The sequence below is a fragment of the Halichondria panicea genome, chromosome 2 (genome assembly GCF_963675165.1).
Source record: "Halichondria panicea chromosome 2, odHalPani1.1, whole genome shotgun sequence".
Lineage (NCBI taxonomy): Eukaryota > Metazoa > Porifera > Demospongiae > Suberitida > Halichondriidae > Halichondria > Halichondria panicea.
In genome coordinates, this window is record NC_087378.1 from 1,441,385 (window position 1) to 1,459,049 (window position 17,665).

General features: G+C 42.9%; 6 protein-coding genes across 8 annotated transcripts; 5 read left to right on the top strand and 1 right to left on the bottom strand.

The window, feature by feature from the left end:
• Positions 1-196: 196 nt before the first annotated feature.
• Positions 197-4,246, top strand: LOC135331586 (small ribosomal subunit protein mS39-like). The gene is made up of 27 exons (XM_064526805.1): positions 197-352; positions 471-517; positions 566-629; positions 695-743; positions 812-883; positions 943-1,038; positions 1,090-1,129; positions 1,182-1,244; positions 1,366-1,651; positions 1,703-1,790; positions 1,840-1,900; positions 1,954-2,021; positions 2,082-2,130; positions 2,187-2,285; positions 2,337-2,387; positions 2,441-2,542; positions 2,596-2,624; positions 2,681-2,775; positions 2,832-2,910; positions 2,959-3,049; positions 3,130-3,215; positions 3,287-3,351; positions 3,451-3,519; positions 3,570-3,599; positions 3,815-3,878; positions 3,930-4,024; positions 4,080-4,246. The coding sequence occupies exons 1-27, from the start codon at positions 249-251 to the stop codon at positions 4,180-4,182; spliced, it is 2,145 nt and encodes a 714-aa protein (XP_064382875.1). The 5' UTR covers positions 197-248; the 3' UTR covers positions 4,183-4,246.
• A 115-nt stretch (positions 4,247-4,361) lies between these two features.
• Positions 4,362-6,499, top strand: LOC135331589 (alpha-L-fucosidase-like). Its single transcript, XM_064526811.1, has 9 exons — positions 4,362-4,767; positions 4,817-4,923; positions 4,977-5,107; positions 5,204-5,337; positions 5,485-5,582; positions 5,655-5,787; positions 5,848-5,933; positions 6,007-6,091; positions 6,144-6,499. Exons 1-9 carry the CDS (start codon positions 4,388-4,390, stop codon positions 6,385-6,387), a joined length of 1,398 nt encoding a protein of 465 aa, XP_064382881.1. The 5' UTR covers positions 4,362-4,387; the 3' UTR covers positions 6,388-6,499.
• Positions 6,500-6,518: 19 nt separating this feature from the next.
• On the top strand, positions 6,519-12,207 carry LOC135331588 (uncharacterized). Of its 3 annotated transcripts, XM_064526809.1 has the most exons (15): positions 7,178-7,315; positions 7,477-7,728; positions 7,886-8,258; positions 8,310-8,390; positions 8,444-8,619; positions 8,844-9,162; positions 9,321-9,398; positions 9,662-9,744; positions 9,835-9,924; positions 9,976-10,113; positions 10,343-11,052; positions 11,102-11,366; positions 11,425-11,505; positions 11,561-11,688; positions 11,814-12,207. In XM_064526809.1, the coding sequence occupies exons 1-11, from the start codon at positions 7,256-7,258 to the stop codon at positions 10,460-10,462; spliced, it is 1,770 nt and encodes a 589-aa protein (XP_064382879.1). In that variant the 5' UTR covers positions 7,178-7,255; the 3' UTR covers positions 10,463-11,052; positions 11,102-11,366; positions 11,425-11,505; positions 11,561-11,688; positions 11,814-12,207. The 3 variants fall into 3 exon arrangements, with proteins under 3 accessions (XP_064382880.1, XP_064382879.1, XP_064382878.1); XM_064526810.1 differs by lacking the exon at positions 7,178-7,315 and adding an exon at positions 6,519-6,604 and having other exon boundaries at positions 11,425-11,688; XM_064526808.1 differs by having other exon boundaries at positions 11,425-11,688.
• Positions 12,208-12,263: 56 nt separating this feature from the next.
• On the top strand, positions 12,264-14,891 carry LOC135331590 (charged multivesicular body protein 7-like). The gene is made up of 8 exons (XM_064526812.1): positions 12,264-12,783; positions 12,886-13,139; positions 13,251-13,313; positions 13,364-13,406; positions 13,456-13,575; positions 13,676-13,817; positions 13,870-13,953; positions 14,649-14,891. The coding sequence occupies exons 1-8, from the start codon at positions 12,280-12,282 to the stop codon at positions 14,780-14,782; spliced, it is 1,344 nt and encodes a 447-aa protein (XP_064382882.1). The 5' UTR covers positions 12,264-12,279; the 3' UTR covers positions 14,783-14,891.
• Positions 14,839-16,002, bottom strand: LOC135331594 (transmembrane reductase CYB561D2-like). The gene is made up of 4 exons (XM_064526816.1): positions 15,801-16,002; positions 15,639-15,746; positions 15,547-15,584; positions 14,839-15,421 (listed from the first exon to the last, which is right to left on the bottom strand). Exons 1-4 carry the CDS (start codon positions 15,985-15,987, stop codon positions 14,933-14,935), a joined length of 822 nt encoding a protein of 273 aa, XP_064382886.1. The 5' UTR covers positions 15,988-16,002; the 3' UTR covers positions 14,839-14,932.
• Positions 16,003-16,707: 705 nt separating this feature from the next.
• Positions 16,708-17,642, top strand: LOC135331595 (uncharacterized). The gene is made up of 5 exons (XM_064526817.1): positions 16,708-16,898; positions 17,012-17,087; positions 17,148-17,186; positions 17,231-17,310; positions 17,368-17,642. Exons 1-5 carry the CDS (start codon positions 16,795-16,797, stop codon positions 17,465-17,467), a joined length of 399 nt encoding a protein of 132 aa, XP_064382887.1. The 5' UTR covers positions 16,708-16,794; the 3' UTR covers positions 17,468-17,642.
• The last annotated feature ends 23 nt before the right edge of the window (positions 17,643-17,665 follow it).

Genomic DNA, 17,665 nt, shown 5'->3' on the forward strand with positions numbered 1-17,665 from the left:
GCTTACAGGCCGTTTCACAGCTGATTACATGCTGAAATCCACAGACTGCTAAGCAGTATCTAACCAAACAGTTGAATACACCACGTGGTTTCATGCCTGTAACGGGCCCGTAACAGGCATGAAACGGCCCGTGGATTATTGGCTGTGTATTTATCTCATATTTGTGCTGGTAAAGGGTCAATAAACGAACTACAGTGATTTACAACAAAGAATGATTTGGTAAATGTCGTTTCGTATTAAAGTTCTGTATGAGCCAATGGCCGAATAGTCAACTAGCTGGGTGTCTTAGCTTATGCATGGCGTCTCTTCTAAGAAGAAGAATCGTTCGAGTATATCCAAGATCTGTACAGAGGTAAAGAGACAATGAGTAGACAACCTATATCAACTTAGCAAGCCTAAACCTATGCCTGAACAAAGCTACCCACGTGGCTTACTATTTATGTTCAATAAAGCAATCTATCCTTCCATAGGTTGTTATACTCCACATCAGTGCAAGCCTCAGGCGCTACTAAAGAGGGTAAGTGCTGTCACTAGCTATGAAATAGCATGCTCAGCTCATATACAGAGGCCACTAGCCCCACTGGGAGCAGCCATGATGTTAAGCCGTCCATCCCCATGGTACCAAAAAGGTGTGTGCCGTGTCACCTTTGTGAGATAATGTTTGTGTTGAACCTGTCCACTATCGTGTGTGCAGGAGGGACCCTGATGCTGTACTCAAAGCTCTAGCGAGCACTGTGGAGCCTGTGAGTTGATATCTTACCCCCCACAGAGCCTCAGTTTACCCCCCCCCCTCCTGTTGCACCCACTGCAGGTTGAGATACCGCTGTACATGAGAGGGAGAGGCATTGCAGACCCCCTATACCCCAGGGGGAGAGGTTATCACGTGAGGAATGGAACCCCTAACAGGATTATTCTATCCTCATCTTTACATACTCCGTACAGATGGTCTACACTAAGCACTTGGAGGCTGGGAGAGCTGCTGCAGAAAGCATTGTTCAGAAATGGCCGAAACTTTTCCCTAGCAAACCAACAGACCCAGTGAGTTAGAAAACCAAAACTTATAAAGAGGCCAGGCTTTTATTCTCACAGAGTCCAGCCAATGAGGGCTTGGGAAAATCACCTTTAGAGTGTAAGTAAAAGGATCGAATATTATTGTGTTGATAATATTTTCCTTGACACAGGTCTGATAATTGAAAGAGATGCAACAAAAGCATGGAGCATGTACGAGACAATGAAAGAAGAAGGTACAATAATGTGAAAGCAATATTCTGTGCACTTGTAGACCAGTTGTATCTCAACCATTCCTCTTAAAAAGTGTTTGTGTGCATGCATGTCACGTATGTGTTTATTTCCTCGCTGCTTCAGGTGAAGAGGTACCTCTGAGTGTTGAGAATGAGCTACTGGCATTAGTGGCCTACCACGGACTGGGCAACACTCGAGCCACCAGTCCAGACGAGAGTGACATCTATGTCCACTGGCCACGGAATACAGCCGGCTCTCAACCTCCCTCTCGAGCTGACACTAAGGCACCAGTTGATGCTAGTACCGGCACTAGGACACAAGCCATTACAGCTGAGGATGTGGAAGGTTCGGAAGTGGATGAAGAAATTGGAGGGGACGCTGATGAAGCTACTAAAGTCAGTGTGTGGAGGTAAGTGCCGTGCTTCACAGTCACTGTGTTAGGTTGTGTCATCTTATGCAGCACTGACAACACTGCAGAGTGTATGTTTCGTGAGATGAAGAAAAAAGATGGAGGCACTTACGAAGCTCTTATTCAAGGACTTATCAAGGTATGACATAGTTATGTTGTTTGCTTGGATAATTGAGATCTCTTTGCAGTTCAATAGATATGGGAGAGCTTTTGACATATTTCAGGAAATGAGAGACAAGAATTTCCAAGGTTACTGGTACCTGAGTTAAACACTGTAATCACAACTCCTCCTCTTCTCACAGCTAATGTAGGTATCTACAATCTCTTGTTGTCTGCTCTGAAGGGCTACCGGGTCTTCAACATTGCTACAGTAAGGAGCTATCAATTTGAATCCCCCCTTGAGAACTAACCCCATTCTCTTTGTTTGTAGAGTCTTGTGAAAAACATGGTCTCAAGACCAATAATACAACCAAACATCAGTAAGTGCCTTCACCTGTCCTTGTATGTGTGTACCCTAAAGTTGTTTTTTCTGTAGCGACAATGAATCACTTGCTAAGAATTTCATCCAAGCTGGAGGGATCTACTAAATCCATCTCTCTAAAGATTATGAGGGAACTACTTCACCTTGGTTTAGGTACGCCAATATAATTCTATTTCATTCAGCAATCTTCCTCCCCCCCTTTAGAACCAACGCTGACTACATTTGTGAATCTCCTAGTGGCGCACTCATCTGACAGTAAGGTTTCATGGTAGTCACATGATATGTAATTATGGTCACATGATCTGTAGGGTATGGCTCGACCAATGAGGAGCGTGCCGTCATTCTGGAGCAGGTGGTGAGCTACATTGAGAGCAACAAACAGATGATGACACTAACAGAGGAAACTGACGGTCAGTTATGTTTTCATTCTGTACATAACTCTTTGTTTTGTTTTTCTCCACAGCTGTCTTTTTCATTCAAGCATTTATGACTGTAAGTGTGATGCTGAACCAGCTTATAGCCTGTGATCGTCTTAACCTCTTTCCCAGGCCCGGAAGATTGGATCCACAGACCTAGCCATGCGACTTAAATCTTTGGCTGCAGTCCATGGCAACTTTCTCGTTGATAACATCAATTATGTCATGTAAGTTTACAGCTCTAGTTGCATCGAGTACCGTACAACGTTTTATTTCTGTGCAGGGGTCTTTATTTATCAACACTTTGCCATAATACTCCCATTGAGACCACTATGGCTGAATACCACAGTCTGGTCCCCAAGGTAACCACTAGTCTCGCCACCCAGTCTGTTTGATTCTTCTCTCTCCAGGTGACTGTTCCGCTTGAGTGGGTGTACAGAGACATGTTTGAGATGTGTGATAGACACAAATCAGCAGAGATGGCACTACAATTATGGAAACGTGAGTCCAGCTGCTAGTAATTAAGAGGTTGAATGTTCTTCGCCCATCCTTTGTTTAGATTAGTATCTTTTTATTTATAGATACAAAGCGTTTCATGGTTCCCCTCACACAAGTGAACACTCTAAACAGACTCTGTGGAGCTCTGACACACACCATTCCACAAGAGGTGAACCTTGAACTCCAACATTACTAGGAGTGATTGTGTGACTAACCCTCTCAATCTCCTCTTCTCTCCAGGATCTCCACTCTTACCTGGAGGCCCTCAATGAGGTGTGGGAGATATTCAAGAACTCTGGCAACAAGTAAAGCTCTTTCTCTTAAATTAGCTATACTATATTACCATTTTATAATTGTGCAAGGTTAGTTATGCTTTTGCTCACTCTGTGTCTGTTTTTTTTCAGTCCTTCTGAGTTGCTGATCACAGCGATGGTTAGAGCTCATGTCCAAGACAACAACCTCGACGAGGCATGGTGAGTGTAGCCTTTGCATCATGATCCATGCTTTTCACTCCTCTTCACAGGAGGTACTTCAAGCACTTTGACAAACCAAGGTGAGGTAGTTAGTTGGATGTACTGTCAGGGGGGGAGGGGGGATATCCCCCTCCTACATTTGCATTCATGTACTATTTGTATGACTGAGTGTCCATAGCTGGGGTATTGAATTGACCTTTTTTTAGCAACATTTTTTCTTATTTCCCCTTTATCCTGAAATCCTGTATGACACCCTGACTGTGTAATGTACTTAGTGTCATTCCATGTAATGCAGCTTCCTTGCTCTGGTGACATTACTGAAGAAGTATAACTTGTTAGAGGATAAGAAAAAGACATTGGTGAGTGTACATTGCTAGTGTGGTAACCCATCTATTTACCCTTGGTTACAGGAGATACTGGAAATAATGGTGGAACTTGATATGACCATGCCACAGCGATTTGTTAGGGACATTGTGTCGAATGCTGGAGCCTCTGAGGAAACAAGGTAGTCCTAATTGGATTGACCTTGTCTCACAGCTTTGCTCTTCCCCACATTGCAGAGATAGACTTGTTAATCGATTGGCAAACATGAAAGAAACGGAAGGTGAAGAGGAGGTATCAAATAAAGAAGCGACTGATAAGGCAGAACCTTTTGACTCATAGCTTAGTTTGTTTCAATGGTTATTGGCTCAACATGCAACATCATAATAAATGACAGGTATCGTGACACTTCCTTTGACTTCGCGGATGTGGTACTAGCCTTGATTCTAGGCCGCATTAAAATCTGCCTGGAATCGAGGCTAGTGGGTACCCTACATACCGTGGTGGAGTCACGGGTTCACTTTTGACGAGCCCCACCCACTTTTCAATGTGCCAATGTTTTTGCAAGATGAAGAGAGCAATTGTTATTGTGGCTCTGTTTCTGGCCGGGTGTCACGCTCAGTACCAACCTAACTGGGACTCCATAGATAGCAGGCCTCTCCCTAGCTGGTACGACCAGGCAAAGTTTGGTATCTTCATGCATTGGGGTGTCTACTCTGTTCCAAGCTATGGAGGAGGACAGGACGGGGCTCATGCTGCTGGAGAGTGGTTCTGGAACGACTGGAAGTCTAACCAGACTTGGGCAGTAAATTTCATGAAGAGGACACGTCTGCCTTCGTTCACCTATCCCGATTTTGCACCAGAGTTCAAGGCCGAGTTTTTCCAACCCGATGACTGGGCCGACCTTTTCAAGGCCGCTGGGGCTCAGTAAGTTAATTTAATACGTAGAACTATAAACTCCTTGTATCGTCTACAGGTATGTGGTTCTGACCAGCAAACACCATGAGGGATGGACTAACTGGCCGTCAAAGACGTCCTGGAACTGGAACGCCATGGACGAGGGACCACACATGGATTTAGTGGGTAAGGATAGTCAAATTATGTGCTCAATTATTTTATTGATGTTATGTCTGTAGATGCTCTGGCCAAGTCCATTCGGAGCCGTACTGCGATCCACTTTGGTCTCTACTTTTCTCTCTTTGAGTGGTTCAATCCTCTCTACCTCAGCGACAAACAGAACAAGTTTGCCACCAGAGACTACGTTGAGGTACACCTACATTCATGTTTATAGCTTCCTATGACTAAGTAGTTAGTACTATAGTATCACAATTCAATTGTAATTTGAGTCATTTTCTGCTTCCAGGAGGTGTGCAGGCCTCAGTTGGAGGAGATTGTGAACACGTACATGCCTGAGGTGATTTGGTCAGATGGTGACTGGGAGGCACCCTACACCTACTGGAACAGCACTGGGTTCCTTGCATGGCTGTACAACAACAGGTGATCAAGTTTATGCAGCATTCAGTTTAGTTATGAGAGAGCTACAGCATTTTTGGAACTGCATTATTAAGTACGTTGTACGTGTTCTTTTTGTTTTGGTGCATTGCACTGCGTAACTGTCTGATTCAAAAAATCTCTTTGACACAGTCCTGTTAAAGACACTGTTGTAGTGAATGATCGATGGGGCTCTGGAATGGCCTGTCATCATGGCGGCTACTTTACATGCTCTGACAGATACAGCCCCGGTAAATAACTTAATCACAGTTGTGCTTCTGTTGTGGGCTTGCTTACCTATCCTAATTGCATTTATCATTCAGGTGTTCTTCAGAAGCACAAATGGGAGAATGCCATGACAGTGGACAAGTACTCTTGGGGCCACAGACGAGAGGCTACTATGGCCGATATGCTCTCTCCCTCAGAACTCATTACACAGCTAGTCATCACAGTCAGGTAAGAGAGAGAGAAATAAAAATAATGATGAATTATGTATCTGGTTGTTGTGTATCACAGCTGCGGTGGCAACATGTTAATGAATGTGGGTCCTACTCATGATGGAAGGATAATTCCTATCTTTGAGGAGAGGTTGATGCAAATGGGTAAGATTGTGTGTAGATGTGTGTGCAATCAGCATGTAACCTATAATTCAGGTACTAACCTTTACTGTTATAGGGAGCTGGCTGAAGACAAATGGAGAGGCCATTTACAACACCACTCATTGGGCCTACCAGAATGACACAGTCAACTCTGACGTCTGGTGAGTCTATTGCTTTACACCTGTAGTCTATAAATGGTTTGTCTCTCTTTAGGTACACTTATCGACCAGACACTAAGGCTGTGTACGGTACTTTGCTAAAGTTCCCCAATGACTACAAGATGACTCTGGGTGCTGTCAAGACGTCCAGCTCCACCAAGATTTCTCTTCTCGGTGCCGGGGAGGTCAAGTGGTCTACCAGTGGAGCTACTGTGGTCATCACATTCCCCTACCTCCCACTGAACACCCCTCTGCAGTGGGCATGGAGCTTCAAGTTTGAGAACATTTCTCCTACCTAGCTATCATGAGAACCGAGAACAGACCCTCTTGTATACAATACATGTGCTTGTTTTTTGCATTGTTGCCATTGCCATAATTTTTGCGTGGGTGTTGTGTCGCCCACACAATCCACCCACTGCTGCATGCATGGAAAGATGCCAGATCTACATTGATTGCTAGTATTATGTCAATGGCATGCACTCCATGGTCAACTCAAATGGTTGTTTTGGAAATCAGGTACTATATGTCATCACTTGTGCTCAACTTTGAGTGTATTCTGTTAAAATGGTGTGGATTCTATGGTGCATGCAGTGTGTCACTTGCACTGTGGATTCTATATTTTGTTGTATCATGAAATAGTACAACATACTCATGTAGTAGGCTACTATATGAGTTCGTTTGATTCCCTGCAGACGTACAAGCTTAGTACCTGGTCAGTAGCTAGCTAGGGTCACCCAATGGCCATGCTGACCATGACAAGATGTGTAAATATATACAGAGTTCCAGTCGAAGGAGTAGGGAGTCTGGCAATACGGGCATACATGTATGATAATAATAGGTGCTTGTACATAATGGGTGCTTGTATTGTTTTAGAATATGAGCCTAACTAGCTATGACACAGGTGCTTTTTTTTGGAGACCTAAGTAGAAAGTGTATTGTATACTACTCTGATTACTGCTATTACTGCGTTTACAGTGTTTCCTGGCATTTATTATACAGAAATTACTACCATTTATACAGTGAATACTCCCCAAGATCCTCCCCTGAAACAGATGCCCCACAATTTCAATCATTACTGCCAACTATATCTGCCATGTAAACATTATCATTCTGTAGATCTATAATAGCTACATTGTATATAGGCTCATAAAATCTAGTCGATACACTATGGCCACCTCTCATCGTCTTGTTTTTCTACTAGCTGTAGTTGTAGTTCTTGGAGGTGCAGTAAGTGGAGCTAGATTCTATAGCTAACTTACAGTGCATCTTTGCTGTAGGCAAAATTACTGAGCTCTGCATTTTGTCTGCAAAACCTACTACTATTCTAAATCATATCTATGTGCAAGAACTTCAGCAAGGGCATACCCCATCCACCTTTTCTCTTGCAGGGTGCTGACTACATCTTGACTGTCCACCTCGCTGCTCTGCACAACCCAAGCCAGGTGCTTGTCAATGAGGACTGTTGTGTGACACCCCCTGTCAACCAGAGCTCCTGCTCTTCCCCCTGCAACACTACCCTCAAAGTATGTGTACGTGAAGAGGGACTTGACCCGGCAGACAATAGCTGTCCCTTCACTGAGCTCATTGTGGCTGCTCAAAGCAATGGAGAATGGAGGACTGTTCTTCCCGGAGCATGGATTGTGAGTTACAGAACTAGTTCGACATTAGACAATTTTTACCATCTAAGCCAACAATAAATCTTTTAAACATTTATATATAGCTGGTAGCTAATTTTATCTACCACATTTTTGTTCGATCTTTGCACTACATATATGTAGTTGTCTCCCCATTCTATAGGGATCGCTACAATTCCACATCACAGTGATCCACGACCTCACAGCCTCACTGGGACCTATGTCACCAGGCGATCCTGTCATTGGTGACCTCATTGACTTCATCGTAATTGAGCAGGTCCTCCTATCCTCCACCAATCCTCCTGCCCCTCTCGTTAACTATACTGGACGGTTCAATGTGGCCACAGCAGAGATGGCCTTCAGTGTGGCTTGCACCTATGACTTCTTTGGTGAGTCTTGTGACTTGCCTTGTCCCTCTGGCCGTAATGATAGCCTGGGGAGATATCGGTGTGATGGCAATGGCAGTCGAGCCTGTCTGGAGGGTTACAGAGATATTGAGACTAACTGCACCACTTGTATCCCATTGGACGGATGCTGTGAGTCCCTCTGTAATGTAGCCATCTGGTTTACTATTTCCGTTTGTGTAGCTGAAATAGGAGGAGCTTGCACTTCTCCTGGTGAGTGTATCTGTCGTCCTGGTTACAGTGGACGCACATGCTCTGAGAATGGTACATCAGTGGTCTCTTTTTAATTTGCTATAATTATAATTTCATCCTCCCAGGCACTAAATCTACTACAACTTCCTCCCCTTTACCAACACCTCTACCACCGTCTACAATGCCCACAGTTCCCACTACTCCAACACGAGCAGATGGAGTCAACCTTCTCCCAGTCACCATTACCTCCACTTCTCGTGTAGTCTTCTCTAGCAGTGCTCTGATGGATGGTACTTCTTTGGTATGTCATATTGATGTGTAAGCCCTATAGTCTCACCACCCACACTCCATTTATGCCGTGTTATGTTTGCTAATAAAATACTGTGTGCAGTCAATTCCTGCTGTGATGATTAGTCTAGAGAGTAGGACAGTGTTGCTCTTAAAGCACAAAGCTTTCATTTCCTTTTGATTCCACAGAATACAGAATCCCTCTCAATGTTAAGTGCGTGTTGTTCTCACATGCAGATGTCCTCCATTGCACACACTCCTGTGAACAACTTCGTACAAGCCCTTATATCTTCCACTGCTATCAGACTTGCTCCCTTGACCTCTACACCCACACCCGTCAACGTGATACCCCCCACAGTCTCCCCTGCAATCCCTATTCTCCCCTCCCCCAGTCCTTCTAACGCACTCAGCATTGTACTCGGCTCTATCATTGGTCCCCTGCTCATGATGATTGCCATATCACTGATCGTATTTCTCATATCACTTACCCTAACTTCTTGGAAGAAACAGAAGAGCTCAGCAACCAAGGGAAGGGCTAATGATTTATACACACAAAGTAAGTTTACGTTGCAGAGCATTGTGTGAGGGTAGATTGCTGAGGCTTCGTATTTCTATTTTATTTTACTACAGTTCCTCAAAGCTGAAAGGCCCTTTGGGTGTGTGTTTGTCTGGTATGCTAATAAGCTAATGTTGTTTGTGTTTGCTCTGCTACAGGAAACCAACCGGAGGACAACATCCTGGTCAATGTGGCTGCCATTAGCAGCAGCCAGAGTCATGGTGGCAGTCATTCAGGTAAGCGATTACTATATACTAAACAATTTCTCTGTTCAGTTACAGTGGAGAAGATTGATTTTGCTTGGCCGTTGATTTAGAAACTACAGTTAGGAAGTAGAATAATAGTTATTTGTTGGTCAATGTCTGATATTTACATTTCAAAGACCAGTTAGCAGTAATTGGATCTGTGTTGTTTGTACACAAAGCAATCTTTATTTGCCGTTTACTGTTTATACAAACACCAGAATTCATTTTTAAGTTATCTGATTATTAAAATGCAGACCTTGGCCATAGTCTAGCTGAGACTCTTCCTGACCCCACCTACACTACATTCCTTGACGACAATGGAGCCTTCACACACGAGGTGTGTGGAGTGTGGGTGTGAATGCTTTCTTGTACACATGCATGTATATTCATTATGGATTGGTGAAAGTGTGTGTATTGTTTCTTGCAGACTCTTATGGAGCAGGGGATTGATTCTGATCGAATATCAGTTTTGGAATTGGGAACACGTCGAAAACGCAACCTAACTGAACTTGAGGAGGTACGTTGCTCAAATGATGTGCCATATTTTGATTCTAGTGTTCCCGTGCAGTCTATTGAGTTGAGGTTTCAAGATGCGGACTCAGGAGAGATGAGCATTGGAGGGGACCTGTTGGGCTCTATACAGCAGTCACTGTCTCAAGTTGGGGGATTCAGTATCAAGCATCTGTCAACCAACAATGACCACTTGGTATGCAAATATTTGATGTGGAAATGTGCAGTGTATTGGAATCCCTTTATTAATGAACACGTTTGTAAAATAAACTCTTAGCCCACTATACACAGAGGTGGCCTTTAATATTTAAGGGTTTGTCTTTTGTATGTATTTAGGTGCAGTATTAATTATGTAAGTACAAAATAAGTGTAGTGTACATGCCTGTTAAAGTTTTCATGGTAAATACGGACACGTACACACACAGGATAGTGTCGATCTGGGCTCAGACTATGCTCCTTCGTTCATCTACACTGACATGTTTGTGGAGGAGGACAACGGTGCATTCCGGACTCCCTCTCTCTCCCTTGACTCGGAGCCAGCCTAGTATGCAGAGTGTACGTACTCTGTGTAATGTGGCAAACACTATAATTCTTCCTTGTTATGTTGAACACCCATTACTGATCATCCTGTTGTTGTATCTTTGGACGCCTATAAGATTTGTACAGTCCATTTTCAATAATAGCTATCCCTTTATTTATGAGATCAGTGATATATAGATTGTGCAAAATGTTCCATTCTCAAATAAATAAAAAGTATGGGCTAGGGGCAATTATATGGACTTCTTTTGAAAGCTAACTTGGGTATAATTATAGCAGTACATATTCGGGTTATTGTTTTTATTCATCTACATGATATGTTCTGTATATACGCAATTAGACTTGTTTGTTTTCTAGCTACTAATTGGTTTGGTATGAACCTTTAACACTGAGTTTGTAATGTGAAACTTATTGGTGGGTACTTGACAGGCTTGCAAGAAGATACTATAGGCCTAAATTTAGGCATTACAGCTCTCAAATAGCATAGTTCGCCCAACATGATCAGATTCAGTTTTTCATTCCTGGAAGTTCAAGTCTGTAGGAGACTAACCATTCTGTATCTTGTGGTGTTGGACTATTCTTTGCTGCTGTAAAAATGGTGAGTATGCTAAGATTGTTCCTTTGCATGGTGATGATATACTTTGCAGTCCACAGCAGCTTCTACTCTATCAGTACTCCCATCAAGGACAGTAGTCCATCCTGATACAGTGAGCACGTCACTAACTCCAACTACTACCACCCCTCTTCCTTTGTCCACTACTACAAGTGGAGGGTGGCCAACTGGAGGCGATGATGGTGGAGTCATTGCTGGAGCTGTGATGGCTATTATTATTATACTAGTTGTTACAGGAGTGATAGCAACAACACTGCTCCTGATTTTTATGAAACGAAAAAAAAGACCAAAGCCAACAAGTAAGTTCTGGCCTAGCTGTGGTGTTTTTAACGTTACTTTGTGTTTTCTTGTCCAAAGATGGCCCCCTCTGGTACATCAAAACCAGCCCCAGAGCCCGCAGACAGAGAGTGTCTTCATACATGAGTGATGTACCAAAAGGTATCATACTAAATTCTAGTACCGATATGTTTGTATGCTTATCTTCTCTGTGCAGACGAAGTTAGTAAGTGTGTGACTCCAGACTTCCTAGTGGTCAGGCATAAGAACCACAAGTCTACTGTGCCCAATGGAGATCACTTCTTCACTCCTCAAACCGGCTTACATGGGAACACATCAATAAAGGTACTACATTCAGCTCGCCCGTCTTAAACACGTATACTCCAGCCATTGATAATTTTATGCATCACAATACTGGCAACTGAGGTCGTCAATATTGATGTTCATTTTCCCTCTCTTTCTCTCTCCAGCCCTCAGCCCAACGATGGTCGGAACGAAGCAGTGTCTACCCAACTGCAGACCACTCAACAACCCGTGATAGTACGCCCCCACTGAGCAACGACGATGCCACTCTCCCCAGACATATTCGCTCCTCCAGTACAGACACTGATTCTATTCATCCGTTTGAGAACCTATCAACAGCTACCTCATCTCTCTCTCGTCCTGGGAAGAGTGTAAAGGTCTACCAGATGCCATTCTTTGAAGACGACAATATCATACCAGCTATTAATGCTGCAGCTGCAATGGAGGAAAGAGAACAGAACAGAAAAGAGGAAGAAGAGACAATCAAACTGACTAGAAGTTCAAAATCTCTCTGATTGTACATAATTTTATAAAAAAAGTGTTAATGTTTGCAAAAAAGATTGTTTTGCGCAAATTGAGTAGCCCCACCCATGTGCATTTGATTCTGTAAGGGGAAACCACCCTAGCTACAGTATGTGCCCAGTCAGCAGAAAGTGTGATGTCGATGGCTGTGCTCTATTTTCTATGATGGCATACAACAACAGTATTCCAAAGCTAGAGTCAGTGTCCTTTACAAGACCACCAGAATGGACAGATGAAGACAGAATGCACTTCCTCCTCGCTCCATTCCCTCTGAGTACGTCCCCTTCCCCTCAAGACCCCAAACTATCCTTCTGGTACTCGCTCATACTCAGCAGTTCCAAGGAGCTCAAAAAACCATCCTTTACAGAAGAAGAGCTAAAGACACGCTTCAAGTGGAATGGAAGCCTCTCTCCGAGTTGCCTGGGGCCTGTAATTGAGAGTATGGAGAGGTCTGGTGTGATAACAAAGCAAAGAGACTTTACTAAATCCAGTGATGCCGGCTGGCTCCTATGGGGGTTGAAGATGGTCGTTGCCAAACCTGTCGGCTGGGCCCTGAGTAGCTACCTTCCTGGTGACAGGTATACAGGATCCTACATTATCACTTCTCTGGTTAAGGTAGGTACCATATTTACCTCTGAATGTTTATTGCAAAGGTAGGTTGATTCATTATACATTTAAAAATGATTGACAGGTTGCTCTGATCTGATCTCTTTATAGGAGTATGCAGAGAAAGTGATATTAAAGCACCAACAAATAGTTCTCCACAAGTCGACAGATCTGGTCATGAAGGCTGCTGACTTTGACACACTGAGTAGTGAACTTGTGAGCTCAGATGTGTTGCCTCTAGTGAAGACCTCCCTGATCAGAGATGGAGCGATAGTGAGCAAGTCCACAGAGCTGGGATACAATGTACTCAAGATTTGTGACGGAAAAAGAACAGATATTTCAGAAGTTGATGTAGGGATTGTGAGGTGCAGTTGCCTCTGTTCGCATTGTGTATAATGATTGCCATTCTAATGTGTAATGCATGTGTTCATGAGATAATTAATGGAATTTTATGAGGGTGTTTTTTCCTTCTGTAGGATTAAAGAATCTGTCAAGAGTCTCAAAGAGCAGGTGGACTCACTAACTCTGAGAGTACAGAAGTAAGTGTGTGCTGCGTGGACTGTGTTAGGGCTCAGTCACTCCTCTGCAGGTTAAAGCAGTCAGCCAGAGAGAACATCAAAGACAAGAAGAAGGTGACTCGTACTATGTTGATTGTATGTTGTTGTATGGGTTTGTTTACAGGCTGTGAGGCTGCTGCGACAGAGCAAAACGTTGGAAGGGCTACTGGTAAAGAGGGAAGGGGCACTGGATAACCTTCAAACTGCACTCCAGCAAATACAGATGGCAGAGACAGACAAAATGGTAAGCAACCAACCTATTACCTTAGATTAATACAAAACTGAATGCTATGTTTCACACACGTACACACGCACACACTGTGCTTACTACCTTACACACCCAGATAGTGGATGCATACAAGAGTAGTGTGAGGGCACTCAAGTCAGTACGGGAGGGGTTGACATTGGAAGGGGTAGAAGAGACACTGGAGGAGCTCAGAGAAACTATGGACGAAGGCCAGGAAATATCTGCAGCCCTCAGTGAAGGTGAAGATGAGTTGCTTCAGTACTTATGGCATGTTAGTTGGTCTCTTGTTAGGTGTTGGAGACAGTTTGGAGTGTGATGATGATGAGCTGGAAAGAGACCTAGCTGAACTGCTAGGTCCACAACAGTCAGAAACAGGTTAGTTTTCATACTATAATTACCCTGTGCGTGCGCAGCAGGGGTAGAGTGATTGGTGTGTGTGTATGGACACAAAAATGAGCTGTTTGAGCGATATTTTCATGGACTGCTTTAACTGCTAGTGAGACAGTGGAAAAAATAGGCTGCTAATAGTTGAAACTTGTACATGTAGGTAATTTTCCAAGGCAACAAAAAACACTGTTCTTCAAATTGATTTAATCGTTATTCCCTATGATTCCCGATAATGATTAATCATATAATTATAATGTTATATAAGGTCATTACAGTAATAATTAATAATTATGGTTTCACAGCACAATATAAAAAAATTGTTAAGGAAAAAGGTAATGAGAAGTGTGTGTGTGTGCTGAAGGCTAAACTGTACTTGTCAGCTAACCTATACTATAATACTAGGAGAGAGAGCAAGGGAAAAATACTATACATGCATGTACGTACTTATTTAATGTGACACCTAGAGCATGGACATTTGAGCATACATTGTCCTAAAGTTGTTGATGAAGTTTGCCCACATGACTTTGTAGAGTTTAGTTTTTGCCGTTTGCGATAGATCTATTTCCGGTATTTTGTTCCATAGTTTAGTTATTCTATTAAAATAGAAGTGTAAAAAATTATCATACATATCCATTTTGCTGCTGTGTGATATCATAATTATAAACACTGTGCTTTCCATGCAGTGACTACAGACCAGGGATCATCTGTTGAGGATGAACTGGAGGCTCAGTTAGCTGCCCTGTCCCTACAACAAGTTCCTTTATCCACCCCTAAAGTATCACAACTAGCGAAGAGACAAACTCCAATGCTAGCTTAAACTATATATATACACATGTACTTTAATTCATTACGTTGTTTCATTGTTTGTTCATATTTGTTGCAAAAAACACTTTATCATAATCATTACAAGAACAGTTGATATCTGATTTGGACAATTTAAAGACAAAACAATATCACTCAAACGGTTCTACCTGCATGCATAGTTCCTTAGCACTTGTACCAGTACATACAGTTGCGTCACACCCACACACACAACACAGAGCAGCCACAATCTATCGTCCACATTGGCCACAAACCACGATGAGTAGAGACCAAGACTCACAACGCCCATACTAACAGTGAATAATATAGTACCGAACAAAGCGTGAATCCTCTTCATGGTCACCATACGAACTTTGAACGGTAGTATCCCCGGGTACATATGTAGCAATCCACCAGACATCTGAAAGGTCAATGCAGCTAGTACATAGAGTCCAATCATCCCATGCCAGGAGGTGTAGTGTGGGTAGCCATTGAGCATCTTGTTGGCAGTAATAACGATGAAACCAGTGACTGCAGACACTGCCATACCAATTTGAAGGAGCCAGTGCCAGCGTACCTTGCTTGAGCGAGGGCTGGTGATGGGGGAGGACCAGGGGGAGAAGAGGAGAATGGCCTCAGGCATCAGGACAACAAACTGCAGGTGATCGAGAGAAATATTGAGGTCGATTAAGTGATTGCATTGCCATTTAATACAGTATAATATGCTAATGCAGTATATATGGTTGTTGTAGATATTTTAAAATTACGAGTTCCACTTACTGCCAATGTCATTAGAGTGGGATGCCAGGAGAACAAACCTGCATCAATTCATATGTAAATACACTAGCTATTCTTCGGTACTGATGACTCACTGCTTGACGGCTTAGCTGTCCAAACAATCACTAGGGTAAACGCCAGGACAAGAAGGTGAACACAGAACCCAATCGCTGCTCCAATCTTGTTTTTTGGCTTCTCGGCTACTGCATCAACAATGATTAGATCAATTTATGGCTTGAATACTCGCTCAAACTTACTCAAGTGCCTCTCAATCAGAGAATCCACGATTCCTTCCATCTGCTGGAACCCTGCTTTGACATTTTGTCTTCCTTTCCTTGCAGACATATCCTGATCAGCGTTCCTATTGCCCTCTCTATTGCCAGGGCTTGAGTCTTGCATGTGTATACGGTACGGATCGTCGAGGAGAGGGATTAGAGTGTGCATTATCTAGAAGTATATTTATTCCATTGCACTCTGAACTTTGCTGGTGTGTACATGTTGTGTTGTTGCAGGCCTCTGCTGCGCTGCACTCTGATCTAGACCTCAAAATGCCACCTTCTCCTCTGATAAGAGTAAGAGTCCTTTACCTGTATGTGTTTATCAACTTCTAGCTTTTTGAAATGTCTTTAGTTTACAAGATATAGTGCTTTGACCCTGGGCATCTTCTATGGCTTCAGAAGGAACAGTAAGAACCATTTTCTTCTCGTATTTGTATTTGATATTGATGTTCGAATGATCTAATAGGTAGCCTGAAGAAACAAGAGGCCAAAAAATCCAAGGAGGCTACTACTAAGTAATAACTGAATAGCAAGACTGGTCATGTGACGTGTATAGAATGTGAGTTACCAATTACTGTTGTATTCCATCTGATCTGTATAGATCTGTATACAGTAAATGTTACCCTATGCAGGTGAGGTGGAAGCTGTTTGGTGTCTCTTAAACTGACATAGATATATACAAAGCCTATTCATTAGACTAGCAACACAATTTATGTTCATTGTCTCTTTGATGTGCAGTAATGTTGTGTGAGTGTGTCTATTACATAGGCTAAATATTCGCAGGAGCCCAGATTCTCCTTAATAATTATACAATGTGTTTATTTATGGGCTCCTGATATTCGGTATGGGTCACCGTTTAGCTCGTGAATATCATTAAGATTATACTGGAATTCCCCTACACATAACAAACTCGCTTGACAAGATGCCTGTCACATGTGTCCAAGATAGATAATAGTCAAGAATTGGTTTTGGTATGGCTGAGAGTAACCAACTACTCACGGAGATATCAATTCCTCTGCTGGGAGCTGTAGTGAGCATTTTGACGGTAGCATTTGCCATCTGCCTCTGTGCAGCTAGGTGAGTGCATGATCTGGTGTGTGTGTGTGTGTGTGTGATGGATGATTGAGCATTCAGGCATGCAACGGTAGCTAGCTGTTCAGCAATTGTTTTCTTTTATCCTTGCACCACAGTGGATGCTGTCCAATAAGTACAAGACGCTGCAGAGAGAATAGAAGGAGAAACCTCTTGCTAAGACCGTGTAGAACGGTGAGTGAATTGTCGTGTAAATCGGGTACTGGGTATCACAATGTTTATTTCATTTTACAGGCTCGTTACTCCAATGCTTCAAAGTGCTGTGCTAATGAGGTCAGTGTTGTGCTTGATACTCAATTGTAGTTGCTTTTTTGCAGACGTGTCCAATTTGCTTGGATGATTTCAGAGAAAGTGAAAAGATGGTCGTCAGTCCTTGTAGACATGGTTTCCATAAAGAGTGAGTGCTAATGTCTGAATCACAACAGTACCACCCTTCACATCTAATCACCTCTAGTTGCATTGCCCACTGCTTGGAGCGCTCTCCCAACTGTCCTGTGTGTAAGAACATCATCGGTAGTGAAAGACAAGCAAACGAAAGAACTGAATTGCTATAGTTTTTGTGTCACTTGATACACAGTCATGTACCACTGGTCTGCGTATCTTTGTATCCCCTCTCAACTCATATCATTATGGGTAATTTATTTTGTGTTTTTAATTCTGAAATTGCTATCATCTCTGCTATCATCATCATGTATGTCTAGCTTTCTCTAACGACGACCTTTCCCCTAATTTTGATTCACCTTTGGACTGTA

Coding starts and splice junctions, on each gene's coding strand:
- LOC135331586 (XM_064526805.1), top strand. CDS start 249: ATGAGCCAATGGCCGAATAGTCAACTAGCTGGGTGTCTTAGCTTATGC. Junction 518..565: donor CTCAGGCGCTACTAAAGAGG/GTAAGTGCTGTC, acceptor GCTCATATACAG/AGGCCACTAGCCCCACTGGG. Junction 2,286..2,336: donor ACTACTTCACCTTGGTTTAG/GTACGCCAATAT, acceptor CCCCCCCTTTAG/AACCAACGCTGACTACATTT.
- LOC135331589 (XM_064526811.1), top strand. CDS start 4,388: ATGTGCCAATGTTTTTGCAAGATGAAGAGAGCAATTGTTATTGTGGCT. Junction 4,924..4,976: donor ACCACACATGGATTTAGTGG/GTAAGGATAGTC, acceptor TTATGTCTGTAG/ATGCTCTGGCCAAGTCCATT. Junction 5,108..5,203: donor CCACCAGAGACTACGTTGAG/GTACACCTACAT, acceptor TTCTGCTTCCAG/GAGGTGTGCAGGCCTCAGTT.
- LOC135331588 (XM_064526808.1), top strand. CDS start 7,256: ATGGCCACCTCTCATCGTCTTGTTTTTCTACTAGCTGTAGTTGTAGTT. Junction 9,925..9,975: donor ACCTAACTGAACTTGAGGAG/GTACGTTGCTCA, acceptor GTTCCCGTGCAG/TCTATTGAGTTGAGGTTTCA. Junction 10,114..10,342: donor CAACCAACAATGACCACTTG/GTATGCAAATAT, acceptor GTACACACACAG/GATAGTGTCGATCTGGGCTC.
- LOC135331590 (XM_064526812.1), top strand. CDS start 12,280: ATGTGCCCAGTCAGCAGAAAGTGTGATGTCGATGGCTGTGCTCTATTT. Junction 13,314..13,363: donor CTAACTCTGAGAGTACAGAA/GTAAGTGTGTGC, acceptor ACTCCTCTGCAG/GTTAAAGCAGTCAGCCAGAG. Junction 13,407..13,455: donor ACATCAAAGACAAGAAGAAG/GTGACTCGTACT, acceptor GTTTGTTTACAG/GCTGTGAGGCTGCTGCGACA.
- LOC135331594 (XM_064526816.1), bottom strand. CDS start 15,987: ATGCACACTCTAATCCCTCTCCTCGACGATCCGTACCGTATACACATG. Junction 15,747..15,800: donor TCTGATTGAGAGGCACTTGA/GTAAGTTTGAGC, acceptor TTGTTGATGCAG/TAGCCGAGAAGCCAAAAAAC. Junction 15,585..15,638: donor GACAGCTAAGCCGTCAAGCA/GTGAGTCATCAG, acceptor GAATTGATGCAG/GTTTGTTCTCCTGGCATCCC.
- LOC135331595 (XM_064526817.1), top strand. CDS start 16,795: ATGGCTGAGAGTAACCAACTACTCACGGAGATATCAATTCCTCTGCTG. Junction 17,187..17,230: donor CAAAGTGCTGTGCTAATGAG/GTCAGTGTTGTG, acceptor GCTTTTTTGCAG/ACGTGTCCAATTTGCTTGGA. Junction 17,311..17,367: donor AGACATGGTTTCCATAAAGA/GTGAGTGCTAAT, acceptor AATCACCTCTAG/TTGCATTGCCCACTGCTTGG.